The sequence below is a fragment of the Macaca thibetana genome, chromosome X (genome assembly GCF_024542745.1).
Source record: "Macaca thibetana thibetana isolate TM-01 chromosome X, ASM2454274v1, whole genome shotgun sequence".
Lineage (NCBI taxonomy): Eukaryota > Metazoa > Chordata > Mammalia > Primates > Cercopithecidae > Macaca > Macaca thibetana.
Window position 1 is genome coordinate 97,632,572 of NC_065598.1, and position 19,359 is coordinate 97,651,930.

At 37.5% G+C, this 19,359-nt stretch overlaps 2 protein-coding genes across 8 annotated transcripts in view; one reads left to right on the top strand and one right to left on the bottom strand.

The window, feature by feature from the left end:
• The window catches only part of TCEAL2 (transcription elongation factor A like 2), a 647,988-nt gene that overhangs the window by 496,929 nt on the left and 131,700 nt on the right, over positions 1–19,359 (top strand). The window lies entirely within an intron of this gene.
• The window catches only part of ZMAT1 (zinc finger matrin-type 1), a 48,035-nt gene that overhangs the window by 4,891 nt on the left and 23,785 nt on the right, over positions 1–19,359 (bottom strand). Inside the window, exons 2-5 of one of the 4 annotated variants that reach the window (XM_050775924.1) lie at positions 16,524–16,633; positions 10,520–10,621; positions 10,266–10,440; positions 8,644–8,709 (exon numbers count right to left, since the gene is read on the bottom strand). In XM_050775924.1, coding sequence (XP_050631881.1) covers positions 8,644–8,709; positions 10,266–10,440; positions 10,520–10,621; positions 16,524–16,633 — 453 coding nt within the window. Of the gene's footprint in view, positions 7,339–8,643; positions 8,713–10,265; positions 10,441–10,519; positions 10,622–16,523; positions 16,634–19,359 lie in introns of those variants that run through there. The other 3 variants (XM_050775923.1, XM_050775926.1, XM_050775925.1) reach the window with 3 other exon arrangements.

Consider the following 19,359-nt stretch of genomic DNA (forward strand, 5'->3'; position numbering starts at 1 on the left):
CTGAGATCACTGCAGTGCCTTAGTTACCAAAAGTAATTTCCACAGATTTTAGAAAGGAGAGAGGTTCAGTGAGCCCCACTCTCAGGATAAAAGCTGAAAGCAAAATTCTAAAACAAAACTACTAGTTACCACTTCAAAAGAGTCAAAAACTATACACTAGCAACTATATAGTAACTAGCACACTATTCTGCTTCATAGGTAGAATTAGAAGCAAGGGATACATTAATTTTTTAAAAATCTCATCATCTTCCACTTTATCTTTGATCAGAAAAAGCAAATTAATACATTTCATAAGCCAAATATAAAATCATTCTGACCCTAGGGAGGAGGAAATAAATTGGTACCTGCAAAGACTTTAGGGACAACAATGGTAATCTTCTTTTAAACCAAAAGGTCATCTAATCATTTAAAAGAAGCTAAATTAATTATTATCAAGTATATTGGCCTTGTCTGAGCAAAGACTATTCATAGAAACAGAAGACTGCTTGCAAGGGGAAAGAAAGATGCTGACTTTGAAGAACGTGAGGTTGCACACTACTGACTATTGCGGGCCTAGGAAAACTCAGCAGGTTATGTCAAAATCTGAATGAAATGATCCCTCAAAACTATCCTTTTCTATGCTCTAATTTCATGTGTACTAAGTCACTTTCTGATTATAATTGGTTTTTCATATTCTTTGATACCAACAAAAGGATACCCTGGATGACAGACATCAAGAAAAACTAGGAAATGGAAATATGTATCTCCTCTTACCATAAATCAATAACAGAATGACAATACAATAACTTAAAGTACAATGTTTCCCAGACTTCTGGGAAACCACCTAGGGTGTCAGTTAAAAATATAGATTCCCAGGCTCTCCCCTGGAGAACATGATTCAATGCTTCTGGGGCAGGGACAAGAAATTTCTATGATCACAAATATGGCAAATGATTATCACAGGCTTTGTGAGAAACATATTAAAGTAGTATCTTTCCAGTTAGTTTTTTATCAGCCACTTTCAAGTTTGTGGTTACTGAGTCCCTGATTTGAGGCTGATCAACTTGAAGATATTAGACTTCTTGCAAAGCTAAGGACTAAACCCAGGAGAGGACATATTCACAACAACCTCTTTCAGGAAATTCTTACCATCTTTTACAGGTGCTGGAACTTAGGCTCAGATTAACTTTGCCAATACCATATATTTTGAGGGCACCCAAGTTGTGCAAGATAAGCAGGAGTCCTGGTTTCCTCTGGATTAGTGTTTCTGAATGCTGGTTACACATTAGAATCATATGGAAAAATTTAAAAATATTGATGTTACAGCTCCATATCAGACCAATTAAATCAGAATCTCTAGGAGTGGAATCAGGCATCCTTACTTTTTGAAAGCTTTACTTATGATTTAACTGTGCAGCCACTGTTGAGCACTTGCCCTAGATCAAGCTTGTCCAACCTGTAGCCCACAGGCCACATGTGGCCCAGGGTGGCTTTGAATGTGACTCAACACAAATTCACAAACATTCTTAAAACATTATGAGATTTTTATGTGATTTTTTAAACTCATCAGTTATTGTTAGCATTAGTGTATTTTATGTGTGGCCCAAGATAATTCTTCCAGTGTGGCCCATGGAAGCCAAAAGATTGGACAACTCTACCCTAGATTATTGGGCCAATAATCTTCATTATGACTATAAACTCAGATTATATTTCAGAGTTTTTACATATTTATTTAATGCTTATAAAGTATACTGTATATAGTGTTCTCCTCAGTTCCTGCTTTCTCTACAAATTACATCAGAAATAATATTCTAATAGAGGTAATACAGAGGTTTAGAAGAGCTGCCAGTCATGTATTAAAGATCCAGAGGGGCATTTCTAGAACTGTAGTCTGATTACCATTACCTTAGCCCTTGGCTTTTTCACATATTGATGTTCTTTATCTTTTTATAGGATTCAGATATCTCAGAAAATGATATATAAAAGTTGCGTAAACCCTTTCTGTGAAGATATGAAACCTATTCATGGCCCCAAGGTCAGAATTCCTGATTGAATCCTCCTGGGGCCTGCCTCCATTCTGTTTCTTATACTCTTCACTCTTTTATTCCAGAGACTACTCCACAGTTCTGTTCTGTTCTTGGCTGTTCTGCTCTCAGCCCTTCTAGGATTCGTTGTTTCTGAGTTCACCCAGAAACTCAGGCTCCTTTACAGCTTGTACCTTTCAGAATCTTCACTAACCTAAAACTTGTGGGGCCTACTCTTCTCCTAATCATACCCCTATCTCATAAGTCTCTGAACTAAGGTCTTTGTTTTCAAAGTATAAATTGGGAAAGTGCATGTCTAATACTATTTTCAATCTTGACTCCATATAAAAATCACTTAGGGAGTTAAAAAAGAGAAAACAAAACACGAATGTTAAATTCCCAGAGACAGTAATTTAATTGATTGGAGGGATGGCCTGAGCAATGGGAGGTCTAAAAGCTCCTCACATGATTCTAATTAGTCAAGGTTGAGAACCACTGGTCTAACATCTTAAATGGGGAAAAGCCAGTTGAGAGCTGCACATAATCAAAACTGCAGCTATCAGAAAGAATAGCTAATGGATGCTGGGCTTCATATCTAGGTGATGGGATGATCTGTGCAGCAAAACCACCATGGCAAACATTTACTTATATAACAAACCTGCACATCTGCACATGTACCCATGAACTTAACATAAAAGTTGGAAAAAAACTGCATGTGAATATGGAATTTATGTTATAAAGAAATATAGAAAACGTCCAATTTACCTATTTTAAAATTATGACAGGACAAAATATTTTTACAAACCTAACATTTGTTACAAACCTATTCTGTGATGGGTACTATATATACTACTTCAGTTAATTATTATTCAATCCTGTAGAGTTACATTATTTTCATTTTATACCAGAGGAATCTGTAGTGCAACTTGGCAAGTGACTATATCTCCAAATCTATGTTTATCCCTCTATACAACACTGCCTCTCAATAAACAATTTGCAAATATGAATTGAGAAAAAATTATGTCCTCATTACCATATAAAGCACTAAGAAGGATACTGCAGAATAAAATATAATCCTTTGTCTCAGGGAAGCTAATTCCCTTGAGGGGCTATAACTGATGCAATTGTCAATGAACAGTAAAGCCTACGAGAAATCAGAGAAAGGAGAGAATACAAAGAACCAGAACAGTAAGGGAAGTTGTGATGGATCTTTGAGGACAGAAAGGATTTGAATTTGTAAGAAAGCAGGTAAGGGCATTTCTGGGGATGAAAATAATTTCCTGTATGGCAGAGATAGAAATGAGCACAATATGTTGAATCCAAATAATCGGTTTAACAAACACTGAATACCTTTGTGGCACCAAGCATCAGGTTAGATGCCAGGGATACAAGATAAATAAAACAGCCAAGTTGTTCACAAATCCAGTGTGAGAAAGATACATGAACAAAATATTTCAGTCTCACTTGGTAAAAGTAAGAGAGGTATGTTTAAGAGGTATGCAAGCACAAAGAAGCAGGAGCACTTAGCATACTATGGGGGTCTGAAAAAGGCTACTGGAAGAGATAATGTCTTAGCTAAACTTGGAGGGATGATGAATAGTTAACCTGAAAAGAGTTGAGAAGAGTGTTTTAGGGACAAAAATTCATGAAAATAGCATAGAAGTGCTTACACGAACTTCTTAAACTTTGGAATTGTTGTAGAGTAAAACATAAGGGAAAGAGATGGGAAGAGGCAAAATGGGTCAAAGAAAGACTTATATGTTATGCTAAGGAGCCCGAATTTTTTATTCTGTGCTTTGGGAAACCTCAAAGTGTATTAAGTGACGTGGTTGGTCAATTGTGTGTTTTAGATGAGTCTCTTCTGTGGCTGCAATACAAAGGATTAATTTAAGAAGAGTAAGCCTAGAAGTAAGGAGATCAGGCAAGACATAATGAAAACATGGACTAGAAAGGTCTCAGTAGGGGTAGAGAGAAGCAGGGAGATTGGCATAACATTTAACTTTAAAACTGGCAAAAGTTAGTGACGGAATGAATGTGAGGGATAGTGGAGAGGAGAGAATCTAGAGAAGTCTAAAATAATTCCCAGAAACCTAATTTGGTAAGTGGGTGGGTGGTGATCCCATTAACTGAAATTGGAACTTCAGATGTATGTGTTGTTTTAATGGGTGGGAGAGTAGGCAATGGTGAATAGTGTAAGTTTGAACACAGGGTCTAAGATATCTACAAAACTTTCATGTAAAGGTGTCCAACAGGTAGTTATATACAGGAGTATGAAAGGCAGAAGATAGGTCAGAGAGATTTTGGAGATGTCAGAACATGCGGGTGGATAGTCAAAATAATCAGACTGGATGAAATCTCCTGAAGATAATGTATAGGTGGGCACAGGAATAGCAACATACTGATAAAACCCTGGAGAATGCCATTCTTTAAAGAAAGATGGTGGAAAAAGATGAGCCTATGAAAAGTCCACCAAAGCAAAGGACAGCAAATTATAAGAATGAACAGGAGAGAGTGATGTCAAAGGAGCTAAATAAAGATGCTCATTGGACTTACAAATTTAGAAGTCACTTTGGCACTGTGAGCAGTAGTCACAGTGAGGTGGTAGACTGGTGGTGTGAAGGCTGAGGGAAGAAGTGCCAACAAATGGCAGTGAGTTGAGTAAATAATAAGTGAAGACAGTAAGAGTGGACTACATTTAAAAAAAAAAAAAACTTGGTTAAGAAGGGAAGGGGAGAATGTAGTAGTTAAAGGAAAACTCAGGGTTACAGGAGGGTTTGGTTAAACCAAGATACTTGGTAGTAATCCACATCTGAGGGCCAAATTTTTCTCGATGAAATCACAAAGGAGCTTGTCTGAGAAGTGTGAGGAGAAGGAATGTAGAGCAGGGGAAGAGAGTCTTGAAGAATGATACAGGTTTAAAATTGTCGCTAAGGGGAAAGTGAAGGAAAAAGAAACAGATTAAGTAGGACTAAAGGCCCAAAGAGGTTAGCTACCAAGACTCTGAAAACATACCCAATCTCTAGGTACCAAGACTCTGAAAACATACCCAATCTCTATACTTTATAATTTTCCATAGCATCACTCAGTAGGCTTTATGCAGAAGTAGAAAATGTAGAGGGTGGAACTGATCCAGGGATGAAATCCTGCTACTAGGGAGTGAAAGAATAACAATGAGGTACAAGTAAAGCTTTCCAGAAGGTTGTTACAGCATTAAGGTGTGAGGTGATGGTAGTAGAAATGTAATGAAGGGCTACAGAAAGGAGAAATAGTTCTAAGATTTGCTAATGGATAGAATATAGATAATCAGGTAGTCAAAGATACCCTCAAAGAGTCAAGTGTAGGTGAATAATAAACATTGGAACTACTAGCAAAGACAGAAAATTTGGGAAATTCAAGTTGATTGTAGAGATTATTAATTCCGTTTCAGGTATGTTGAGTTACAGGTGAAGGTGAGGCATCTAAGTGCAATAATGGGGCCAAAAATTAGTAAGATAAACAAAACGAATACAATAAATAAAAAATACATACATACTTTAGTTCCATATCGTTATGGTAGCCATTCCTGTGCTAATAAGATCTGAGCTGGATGAGGGATATGAAGAAAGCAGTGAGAATGATGAAGAAAAAGAGAAAGATTAGATATGGGAGAAACATATATAAACAACAGCAGATGGAGAGGAAGGCAGACAGTAGAAAATGGGTGATGAGTGAAACAGTTAAGGTGGCATATGTTAAATTATTACCACTTGCTCACTTGTAATGAGGGCATCTGCTGTTACTGTTCTTTGAAATTCTCATTAGCTAATTAAAATTCTCCAGGTAGTTTTAAATGTTCAAATGTTTACTACTCTCAAAATGAAAGAGCCAAGGCAGGGTTGAAAATATGCTGAGCTCTTGCTTCAGAGGCTAATGTAAAGTGATTCCAATGACTGGATAAAATTATGCTGATGATCATCCCCTCTCCTCCACCATCAGATGAGAATTTCACCAAAATCCTTCTTTCCTCATTCTAATAACATTAAAACTTCAGAGTGCCAAAACAGCCCTCCCCATTTAGAAGTGACAGGAGTGCACACACTTCTCATAGTTAAAACTCAGTTCAAATTTACCTAATGCTACAAAATTAGAAGCCACTTATTTCAGATACACTCAACCTAGCAACGGGAAAAATACCTTAACAAGTGAAAGTTGTCATTTCTCTGAACATATACTCCTATTTTCAGAAACCCTATCACTTGCATTTCTACACTTGCCTAAATCAACATTCTTCATAATACTAGATAAAAACACGTATCTCTATGTAACTTGCTGGGATATGCTGAATCACACTAAGTAGAAACCTGAAAGAGTAGAAAACAGGATAAACACTCAAATAAAGAAAATTAATAGTTCTCTGATACATATATTAAGCTAATCTCTATTGAAGTGGGCCTATTTCTGTGCCAGTTTCTATCTATAGCACCGGAAATACAGATGAATTAGATGAAGTCCCTTGCCTCAAACACCATACATTCTAATTGGAGACAGACACAGGAAGAGATAATTAGAAATGCAGGTTAAGGAAGCACATAAGATTAACCTTAAAGTAAGTGAATGAGTGGGAGTTAGCCAGAAGAAGTGTTATGGGGATATTCCAGACAAAGTGGCAGCATGAAAGAGGACATAGACACAAAAAACAGGGTAATAGTTTCTGGAAACCATATGTGGTTTGCAGGTACTGACCCACATAGATCATGCCAGGAAGTAGCAGGGGATAAACCTGGAGAAGGCAGGTAGAAACAAGATGGTGGAGAGCTATGAAGCTTAGATTTTATATTTAGAAGATGAAGGAACAACGAAGGGTTTTAAAGAAGGGGAATGACATGGAAATACTTACACTTTAAATGAAACACTCTAGTGGTTAAATTGGGGGTGGGTTTGGGGAAACAAAACTGGAGACAGAAAGAGTAGTTAGGAGGTTGTGGCAATCGCTTCTCAAAACTTATTCAGTACAAATCACCTACAGATCTTGTTACAATGCAGATTCTGATTCCGTAGGTCTGCAGTGGGGCCTGAGAGTCTTTGTTCTAACAAGTTCCCAGGTGATGCCAATGGTGTTGATCCACAACCCACACTCTGAGTAGTAAACCTCTAGGAAAGATCTTGAGGACCTGAACTAATGTGGGAAGCGTAGGGCTGGAGAGAAGGGGAGAGTAGTATTCAGGAGGTAAAAGAGTCACAGCTTGGTGCTTCATTAGATACACGAAGTGAAGAAGGTGGTGTTTGGGGGTTCATAGTTACTTGCCGGTTTCTACTTTGAATGACTAGGTGGATGTGAAATGGCTATGAGGCATCCAGGTGAAGCAGTAGCTGCCTTTTGGATATGTGAATCTAATGCTTGACAGAAAGGTCATAAGTATACAGATGAGAAATGAAACCAGGGAAATAGAAATTGTGTTTGCAGAGTAAGGTCAAGAATGAAACCATGGGAATACCTACATCTAGGTAATGAATAAAACAAGAGTCCATAGAGAAAAAAGAAACAGCAATAGAGAAGAACCAGAGCATAAAGAGTTACATATGACAAAGAATAGAGTTTCAAGGAGGAGAGAAGAATGAACATTTTCACATGAAGGAGAAAGGCTGGGTAAAGAAAGAACTGAAAAATAATAGTAAGTGGAGGAAAAGAAGTGGGTGGAAGAGAGAATATGAAAGGGGAATAAAATACACTAGTAGTGAGAAGGTGCCTGTGGGGGGAAAAATGAAAAAAAAAATATGGTTAGAAGAGCAAGTGGATCACTCCAGTCAGGATCAGTCTCTTTACTGTGCCTGAATTCTTGCCACTCTTTCTTAGCTCCAAGCCCTTTGGTTCACCCTTTCTTCTTCCCACTTCTATCCACTGAAAATCATCTAAATATATGAAGATTTTTCTGGACCATTATGCTTCACTCATCTAGTTAACAAAAAAATGTACACAAAAAGGCTTCTGTTGGCTCTTTCAGTGAAGTATTATTAACCTAACTAGTTTACACGCTCGCTCCTTTAGGGAAATGTATTCCCAAGACTGACTAGCCTAGCACCAAAGAGACACTTAAAACATACTTAGTAAAAAATGATATAACCACATGATATTAATTTAAAATGCTTCCTTATGTATGTACCTAAGGATCCTTATTTACCTAAAATAACATGAAACCATGAGAATTCCTATATTTGATACTAAAATCGACAGGGGTCATCTAAACCATTCAGGTTCTCATTTCCTAGGAAATGAACAGATCAAGTTAGATGGACTTGAAAGTCCTTATAAAACGCTATGATTCCATGAATACTATCAACCTCTCACTCAATAAGAGTAAAATGGTATGCAAATAAGCTAGTATGCTTTATAAAATACAAACTTCCTATAAAAAAGTTTTGGGATAATTTTATGTTTACCATTTGCATTTGATTTTGCTGGAAGAGATTTCTCTCTTATTTTGTCTACAAATGTCTCCCTGGCTTCATTTTTTTTGTGTTTTTGTTTTTTCCCCAACATAATGTTGTTAGGTCATTAATGGACTATTAAAGGAAGCAGGATAGAGCTTGCAAAATTTGTTTGGATTACTCAAACCCAAATCACTGCTGGGAGAGGAAGGCATAGTCTTGTCTTTAATCCCACCTGGAGGAGGCTTGACAGGAAGGGGCTTCAGGAAGGTTGACTCTGCAGAAGTAGTAAGAGGCACTCCTGCTGAAATAGTTGTAATAAGAAGGGATAAACACATTTTCAGATATTAGAACTGCATTTATTGTAAAGTACTAGGGAAATTTAGAATTCTCTAAAAACCCACTCCCTGGACTCTTTTTTTCAACAGATAGCTGCTGGATAAAGCTTCTAAAGTAAAAAAAAAAAAACTTCCTTCTGTGAGAATGGAAATGTGAATATGAATTTGTCACCAAGTTTGATATGAGAAGGAAGAAGTATTCTGTATTAGGCATTGCCTAACTATATTCATATAAAAAATCAGTGAAAGTATGATAGCCATCTTACGATTCTTTGAAAATAGTGAGGATAAAACATATACTAACTTCTAAGTTAGTCTTTCTTGAGTAACAAAGTAAGGCATCTATTCACTCTACATTTGTGATGTTTGCATCAGAATAAAATCGATGCAGTTGTTTAAGGCTATAAAACTATACATGTTCCTACAATTCCAGTATTTCATAGCTCTTTTATTTATCCTCCTCTCTGAGCCCAAGTTGATAAATCTTGGGACTGAAGATAAAAGTTTTATAAGATGTTTCTTCTTTTAGGGCACACTGATGCTATCTTATCTTTTGAATGACAGGCCGAAAAAATGTATAAAAATTAGAGACTAAATTAAAAAAAACAATTCTGGCTTCATTTATTAAGAAAATAAAAGTTTTAATAACATATCTCGTGGCATTGACTTTGCTGGGTGACTATGAGTTCAAAATTGATGTATCATGGTGAATTTTCCATGCCAGGCATGCCTTAGTCCTAAAGTGCTGAAGCTACAAAGAATGTGGTAAATTATTTATTACAGAGGGTTAATCATCATTTTTTGTTCTAGCACATGCATTTATAAAAATACAGATTGGGTTTTCCAGGGTATACTCTGACATCTTGGGTAACTTTGAGTCAGTTTTCTCATATGTGCTGGTGACCCAACATCACTGGAAGAAGGAAAGACGCAATGTTTTATAATTCCCTGTTTCTTTAGGATTTAACATAAAATAAGTACTCAGTAACTAACTGATGATGCTAGTAGTACTTTATATTCATAGGAAGAAAGAAATAGGCTGTCATAACAGAAAGAGTCAGTAACTTTTTTTGCCTACTGTTAGTAGGAAACACATAATTATATTATGGTGAAGACATTGATTTGAACACTCATATGAGATGTTTTGGAAAATACTAACGCAAAAAAGATACCAAGGGGAAGAAGTAAAAAGTGAAGATTTTATTATTTGATTAGAAATGGACAGAGCTCCAGCTGCTTACTGTTGTTTCTTTATAGCAGTATAGCAAATCACTTGCTTTTGTTTCAATTTGGTGAACTGAAAAGGAGAGGTCATAACATTTCTTAAAAATCAACTAGCAATTAAAATCTCCATACTAAATAACAAAGACAGAAACAGAGATTAACTGGGAAGAAGAATAATCATCAAGTTATTTCAACTGGGGTGAATGTCTCCCCCAATAAAAAGGATATGGCAGAGTTAGACAAAACATGATAGGTAGATCCTTCATTGAATATCAGGAGGTGAATGGAACCTTACCCATCTCTGGTTGAAATCCTGATGGAGATGTCTGATCATGTTCCTCCATTAATTGCTTCAGTTTTTTAGCATGGACCTGTCCCACATAGTGAGACTGAGCAATAAATGGAGAGCTAAACATCATGTTGCAGAGATCACAAAATTTATTTTTGTCGACTCCTTCATACCCATGCACCTGAAATAGGCACAATCTTGTTAGAAAGATTCAATAACTCAAAGTTTAGAATTACACAATACCGACACACATCACTCACCTGAAAATTCTCAACATGCATCTTCATTTTCTTACCAGGCACTTCATTTTGTTCCCCATGCATTTGAAAATAAAAACTAACATTTTGAGCATGTTTTTCACCCTGAAAAAAGATATAATATGACTTTGTTTATTCAATAAAAGAGTCATTCAAAATTTACACCTTTCTGAATTTGAGGATGGCACTCATGTGTGTTAATATATTTAGTCAAACTTGGAGCAGACTCACATGATTTCAAATCTCTGTCAGTTAAAATGAAAATAATGCTAAATTTAGAAGCTAACAACTTTTAGATTCTTGTTTTTGAAATGGATTCCTAGTTGCTGCCCAATATCAAATACCTTCTTTTTACTTAGTTACAGATCTTGAGCAATGTACCCAGCTAAAAGACTATGTTTTTCAGCCTTCCTTTCAGTAAGATGTATCCACGTAACTAGATTCTGGTCAATAAGATATAATTTGAAGTGTTATGTGGAACTTCTGGGAAGCCTCCTTAAATGACTGGGCCATAATCCCTTATTCTACCCTTCTTCCTTGCTGCTTTTGGAATTAAGATACAAAGGATGGAGTTCCAATAGTCATCTTTGGACCATGGTGGACATTGAGGAGGAAAACCAGTTCATCAGAGCAGAAAGACAGAAAATGCCTGCTGAGCGTGGTGGCTCATGCCTGTAATCCCAGCACTTTGGGAGGCCGAGGTGGGTGGATCACAAGGTCAGGAGTTCAAGACCAGCCTGACCAACATGGTGAAACTCCGTCTCTACTAAAAATACAAAAATTAGCCGGGCATGGTGGTATGCATCTGTAATCCCAGCTACTCAGGAAGCTGAGGCAGGAGAATCACTTGAACCCAGGAGGCAGAGGTTGCAGCGAGTCGAGATTGCACCACTGCACTCCAGTCTAGGCAACAGAGTGAGACTTTGTCTCAAAAAAAAAAAAAAAAAAAAAGCCTAGGTCCCTAATAATGTTATAAAGCTGTCATATCAGCCCTCTACTACCTACCTTACAAATTCTTTTATGTGAGAAAAGAAATCCTCCTGGGTTTAAGAGACATTAGAAATAATCTCTAACAAATATATAACCAAATATGTAAGAATAACTAAGATGTTGGTGTAGGGGGAAGGGAAACTAACATTTCTTGAGCACATAATGTGAGATAATCACTCTCTCTACAGAATTTTATTTATTTTTAAAATTATATTTTTCCATAAGTTATTAGGGTGCAGGTGGCATTTGGTTACATGAGTGAGTTCTTTAGTGGTGATTTGTGAGATTTTAGTGCACCCAGCACCCAAGCAGTATACACTGCACCATATTTGTAGTCTTTTATCCCTCTTCCCCCCAAGTCCCCAAAGTCCATTGTATCATTCTTATGCCTTGCATCCTCGTAGCTTAGCTCCCACATATCAGAGAGAACATACGATATTTGATTTTCCATTCCTGAGTTACTTCACTTAGAATAATAGTCTCCAATCTCATCCAGATAACTGCAAATGCTGTTCATTTATTCATTTTTATGGCTGAGTAGTATTCCAGTGTATATATACCACAGTTTCTTTATCCACTCATTGATTGATGGGCATTTGGGTTGGTTCCACGCTTTTGCAATTGTGAATTGTGCTGCTATAAACATGCGTATGCAAGTATCTTTTTCAAATACTGACTTATTTTCCTCTGGGTAGACAGCCAGTAGTGGGATTGCTGGATGAAATGATAGTTCTACTTTTAGTTCTTTAAGGAATCTCCACAATGCTTTCCACAGTGGCCGTACTAGTTTACATTCCCCCCAGCAGCGTTAGAAGTGTTCCCTGTTCACCACATCCACACCAACACTACTGTTTTTTGACTTTTTGATTATGGCCATTCTTGCAGGAGTAAGGTGGTATCCATGTCCTTAGCCCACTTTTTGATGGGATTGTTTGTTTGCTTCTTACTGATTTGAGTTTGTTGTAGATTCTGAATATTAGTCCTTTGTCAGATGTACAGATTGTGAAGATCTTCTCCAACTCTGTAGGTTGTCTGTTTACTCTGCTGACTGTTCCTTTTGGTGTGCAAAAGCTCTTTAGTTTAATTAGGTCCCAGCTATTTATCTTTGTTTTTATTGCATTTGCTTTTGGGTTCTTGGTCATGAAATCCTTGCCTAAGCCATTACGTAGAAGGGTTTTTCCAATGTTATCGTCCAGAATTTTTACAATTTCAGGTCTTAGGTTTAAGTCTTTAATCCATCTTGAGTTGATTTTTGTATAAGGTAAGAGATGAGAATCCGGTTTCATTCTCCTACATGTGGCTAGCCAATTATCCCAGCACCCTTTGAATAGGGTGTCCTTTCCCCACTTGATGTTTTTGTTTGCTTTGTTGAAGATCAGCTGGCTTTAAGTATTAGGGTTTATTTCTGAGTTCTCTATTATGTTCCACTGGTCTATGTGCCTATTTTTATACCAGTACCATGATGTTTTGGTGACTATGGCCTTATAGCATAGTTAGAAATCAGGTAGTGTGATGCCTCTAGATTTGTTCTTTTTGCTTAGTCTTGCTTTGGCTATGTGGGCTCTTTTTTGATTCCATATGAATTTTAGAATTGTTTTTTATAATTCTGTGAAGAATGATGGTGGTATTTTGATGGGGATTGCACTGAATTTGTAGATTGCTTTTGGCACAGAATTTACTGTAGACTGCATTTACACAATATTGATTCTAGCCATCCATGAGCATGGGATGTGTTTCCATTTGTTTGTGTCATCTATAATTTCTTTCAGCAGTGTTTTGTAGTTTTCCTTATAGAGATCTTTCGACTCCTTGGTTAGGTATATTCCTAAATTATTTTTTCTTTGCAACTATTGTAAAAGGGGTTGAGCTCTCTTGATTTGATTCTCTGCTTAGTTGCTGTTGGTGTATAGAAGAGCTACTGATTTGTGTACATTAATCTTGTATCTGGAAACTTTGCTGAATTCTTTTATTAGTTCTAGGGGCTTTCTGGAGGAGTCTTTAGGGTTTTCAACGTTAACGATCATATCATCAGCAAACAGTGACAGTTTGACTTCCTCTTTACTGATTTGGATGCCCTTTATTTCTCTCTTTGTCTGATTGCTCTGGCTAGGACTTCCAATACTATGTTGAAGAGGAGTGGTGAGAGTGGGCATTCTTGTCTTGTTCCATTCCTCAGAGGGAATGCCTTTCAGCTTTTCCCCATTCAGTATTATATTAGCTGTGGGTTTGTCACAGATGGTCTACATAATTTTAAAATGTGAAATATACCCATTGTATGGGAAATAACAGGAAACAATATAATCAAAACCCATGCCCACTACTCAGTTTTAACACTTTGTTGCATTTCTCTCAAATTTCCTTTTTAAAAGAGGTAAAATTTTACAGATACAATCCTATACCCTCATGCTCACAATCCTTTCTTCCTCTCTCTCTCTCTTAAAGTTGGTGTACCTGATTTCCTTTCATGCTTTTATTCTTTTACTACACACACGTATCCATAGTTTTATTTATTACTATCTTGTAAATTTTTTTTATAAAAATGGAATCATTTGATACATATCCTTTTCAAATTGCTTTTTAAAACTCAGCATTTTATTTATAAGATCTATTGATATTGATACATACAACTCTAGTTCATTCATGCTATAATATTCTACTCCATATGCTACCTATCCAGTTCCCTGTTTAGGACAATTATCTTTCAGTTTATTTTGCTAATACAAGCATTGCTATAATTAACATATATAAATAGATCTCCCAATATACATGTTCAAAAGCTCCTTTAGAATAGATACCTAGAAGTGGAATTCTTGGCCTATAAGGAGTGTGGATTTTCAACTTTACCAGGTATTATAAAATTTTGAAGCAGTTTACATCTCCAAATGCAGCGATGAGAGTGTCTGTTTCCCCATATTATCTTGAAGTGTTAAGTGTTATTAAATTTTAATTTTTCTCAGTATTATGGTTCTTATATGATAGTTTATTATCATTTTAACTTGCATGTCCTGGATGATCACTAGTGAAGTTGAGTATCTATTCCATGGACTGTTGACATCACTTTCCCATTTTTCTATTTGCTTCTTGTTCTAATTGATTTGTAGTCCTTTCTATATTCTAGACACTAATCCTTTGTTAGTTATACAGGTTATAAATATCAACTAATGTGAGGCATATATTTTTAACTTAGTTTATGATTCAAAATTTTTTAATGTCATATAAATTTCTTCTACAGATATTGTGACTTATTTGAAAGCCGTGACTTATTTTAAAGGTGAAATTGTTGTAGATATAGGAAACCAGGCCAATACAATAAAACAGGATAAAAGCCTCAAAAGAAACCAATATGTATGTGGAAATTAGCATACAATAGAGGTGCCACTACAAATCAGTAAAGTAAGGATCGACTATACAATAAATAGTGCTGGAACAACTGGCTATCCATATGAAAAACCTGTTGTCACCCTCTATACACAAAAATCAATACCAGATGGATTATAACATAAGAGGTAAATCTTCAAAGTTTTAGAAGAAAATAGAGGGAAGTATATGACAAAAGTGTATAGAATGGTTTATTAAACACATAAGCACAGACACAAAAGAAATATTAATATTAAAATTAAAATTCAAAACTTCTGCAATACTGTTATATTTTATAGTACTATACTGAGAGAGTCTGTGCATCTTTTTTTGCAAAACTGCATGTGTATATGTGTGTGTGTGTTCAAAAATCATATTGGAATCACAGAAGCAAAAGAGAAATTCAATAATGGTTAACTACAAGTGATAGAATTATAATTTATATTTATTTTCCTGTATTTTTGCCTATTTTCTAAACTGAATAGTACTTTATGATTCCATAAAAAGCTGTTTTTCCAATGTAAATTAAAATGGTTCAAATGGATAAACTGTAGTTATCACAGAGCCCCCTGACTGTCTGTCTCTGTTACTAATTCTAAATCTTTGATCTATGGAGTCTAAAGATGTGCTAGGCACTCTCATACATTTGATTTCACTTAATTCTCACAAGTATAGTAAGAGATTTTTACCACTCTCATTTTACAGGTCCAAGAAACATGCTCAGAAAGGTAAAGTGACTTGCCAAAGCTTATGTAACTAGTCAATGGTGGAGTTAAGACTTAACCCCACCTCCTCTCAATGCACAGTCAACACAATTTCCCTATCTGTAATTATAGGAAATTAATTTCAACCAACATTAGGACTAAAACATAATTACCAATAAGATTAGCAATAGGAAGAACAAGATGAGGTGTTTAAAAAAGTAGAACTGGCATTACATTAGTTTTAATTGAATGCGTCTAGTATTTTTGGTAACCTAGATACCAGATATGAAAGAAATCCAACAGCTCATCAGATGATGTAGAAACATGAAGCAACACCAAATGAAGGGAAAGAACAATGGATATGAAATCAGAAGAAATCATGTTTAGGCTTAGTCATACCAGTGACTAGCCATGGAGAAGTGTTAACCCTCTGGGTCTCAGTGTTCTAATCTATAAACTAAGAGAGTAAGGACATTAAACACTCTCTCTTTTAGCTCTAGGATTCTACATTCCTGTGTCTAAAAACATGTGGCTCAATCAAGTGCAAGACTGGTTTGTTTTGTTTTTATAGTCTTCATTTGCTATAAAGGAAGACTCTGGGAGTTCTACATAATATCCCTTGATTCACATTAATAGTTTCCTATGCAAGCTTCATAATGCCTCCCTTATATTTAATACAAGGGTGGATGGCTTGATGGATACAAAGTGAGGCAGAGTGGTGTGAAGAAAAGAAAACAAGCTTTGGAGTAAAAAGACTGAGTTTAAGTCTGAATTCCCCAAACTTAAAGTAGTATATTACCATCCCTGTCTGAGCCAGTCTCCTCATCCATCAAAGGAAAATAACACTACCTTTTTCACAGGATTCTCATAGCAATCAAGTAAGATGACTTATGGGAAGTTTACTTGCTACATTTAAAAATCTGCTTTAGACCCTATTCCCATTATTTTTAACCTACCTCATAATGTGAAATTCTTTGTGATTCAAACTGTAGCATCACTCCACATACTTGACAAAACTTATCTGTAAAAAGTTCAGCCTTTTCCTCCTGTTCATTCCACATGGCATCTGTGAATAAAAAAGGGAAGACAAATATATCACGTTAATAAATATTTAGAGGTATCATTTTTCATTCCTTAACTATGTATGATTTCATATGCCACTTCAAATTTGAGTGCTTGTGAGGCTAGAGTAACAGCTCTTTGTTTGAGTATGCAATTTAACACACACATACTAAGTATCCCTCTAATGACAGATATGGCAAGAGTTATTTATTTAGTATGATAAGTCTAGGCAATGGCATTCTAAAAGAATCATTATAGGGGCACCAGTAACTTCATGAGCTTCATGGAATGACTTGGGACACCAGTAATTAAAGGCTGGGTTTAAAAACCCAGCCTTGGCCAGGTGCAGTGGCTCATGCCTGTAATCCCAGCACTTTGGGAGGTTGAGGTAGGAGGACCGCTTGAGGTGAGGAGTTTGAGACCAGCCTGGGCAACAGAGCAAGACACAATCTCTAAAAAAATAGAAATAAAAATTAGCTGGGCATGGTGGTAAGCGCCTGCGGTCCTAGCTACTCCAGAGGCTGAGATGATCACTTGAGCCCAGGAGGTCCAGGCTGCAGTGAGCTATGGCTGTGCCTTCCAGCCTGGGCGACAGCAAGACACTGTTTCAAACAAACAAACAAAAAACCTGAAAACCAACCAAACAAACAAAAAACAGCGTTGATATTTTGCGTTTAACAGCAGACAATCCTAAGAAACACTTTGTTTTAGGACTGTCACTTGTCACAGGATTCTCATTAAGAATCAAGAGATTTTTACCACTCTCACTTTACAGGTCCAAGAAACATGAAGCTATGCCTTCAATGTTATCTAGAAATCACAAGGAACCACAAAGTATCTTTGCCCATAGTGGGCAAACATCCTTCATCATTGTACAAACACTAGCATACTAATGTGGCCAAACAAGTCTCACACAAGCCCCTCAAAGCTATAATGTAATGTTCGTATACATATCTAGAAATGTATACTATAGTGTTTCTCACTGTAATAAATAACACATGCCAAAACTTTCTGCATTTACACTTGAGGTCTATACTGTCATCTAAACTTCTTAAGAACTACTCTGTATTCTTCCAAAGTTTATCCATTTTTCTATACAGTATGAGTCACAAACATCAAAATTCTCATTGTTATTTGGCTATCAAAGTGAATAAGTTGGTACCACATGCTTTCACAGAGACGCCAATTGCTTATTAAATGAATAAAAAGTTGTAGAACAAATACAATACATCAAATTCCCAATACTAACAAAAATTAAATGTATACACAGAAGAATCTGGAATAAAATAAACCAAATTTAAAAATGGTTAACTCTGGTAAGTGGGCCTAGAAAAGGAACAAGGAGAGACAACTTAATGTTTAACTCTCTGTATAACTGTCTTAATTTTTGCAGAAAAGCAAGCATGCAGGACTTTCTAATTAAAAGACCATTAGGACAGACATCATCAAGATGGTGGAATAAGACTCTTCAGCACTCATCTCTCTACAGAAACATCAATTAAAATAACTATCCACAAATGAAAATACCTTCACAAGAGCCAAAAAACTAAAACACAAAACAAATATGCAGGAGATTATAGCAGCACCTGGGTGTAGCACAGAAATAAGGTGCAAGAAGGTAGGAAAGAAAGTTTTACACTATCAGCATCAGCCCTCTACCAACCCCAGCATACAGTGGAAACAGATACCCTCTGTGTGAGAGGAGAGGGAAGTGAGCACTGAACTTTGATTCCAATTCCAAAACTGGACCCACCCCAGTAATATCCAGTGCTAGGAAGACCCCCACAGCCCTAGACTCCAGGACAGTACCAGTGGACTCAGCCTCCAGGCTTGCTCCAGTGCCAAGCTGAATCATTCAACCCCAAGCTCCAGGACTGCACAGTGGACTTGGTCTCCAGGTTACCCCAACATCAGGCCAACCTCAGCAGCACCATGCCCTCGACCATCTCCAGCATTGGACTAGCTCCCAAGGCTCCTGGCTTCAGGCCAGGGCCAGCCCCAGCACCCGGCCAACTCCCACAGCCCTAGTCATAAGGCTGGCACCTGCAGACTCAGCCTCCAGGCCAGCCCCTGGAGGGAGCTAATATAGGCCCCAACAGGCTGGTACCCACAGACTGAGCCTCCAGGCCCACCCCAGAACCAGGCAGGATCCCACAGTCCTACCCTCCAGGCTGGCTCCTGTAGCCCTTGCTGGAGCTCCTATATCTCAGTGTTCCAGCAGACCCAGAGCCCAGGCCAGTTCCAGTAGACCACAGTGCTGGACTTGCCCCCATGAACACAGGTGCCAGGACCATCCCCGTGTGCCCAGGTCTCAGGCTGGCCTGGTGGCTCCAAGATCCACATTAGCCCCCAGGGACCTAGCCTCTAAGCTAGCCCTTGCACACGCAGCCTTCAGGCTTGCTTCTGCAGACTCAGGCTCCAGGCCAGCCACTGGAGCTGAGTCTGCTTCAGGTTCCACACTGGTCCCAGCACCAGGCCCCAGGCTCCAGAGACCCAGGCTCCAGGCTTATTCTAGAAGACCCAGGGTCCATGCCCACTCCTGTAGACCCCAGTACCAGGCAGGACCCCTTGGACTGAGGCTCCAAGACCACCCCTGCAGACTCAGGCTCCAGGTCTATCTCAGTGATCCCAGGAACCAGGCACCTCAGTGATCATTTCAATAATCCAAGATACCCCAGTACTAGGCTAGCCTCCATGGACTCAGGCTCCAGGCCCATGCTAGCGGACCTA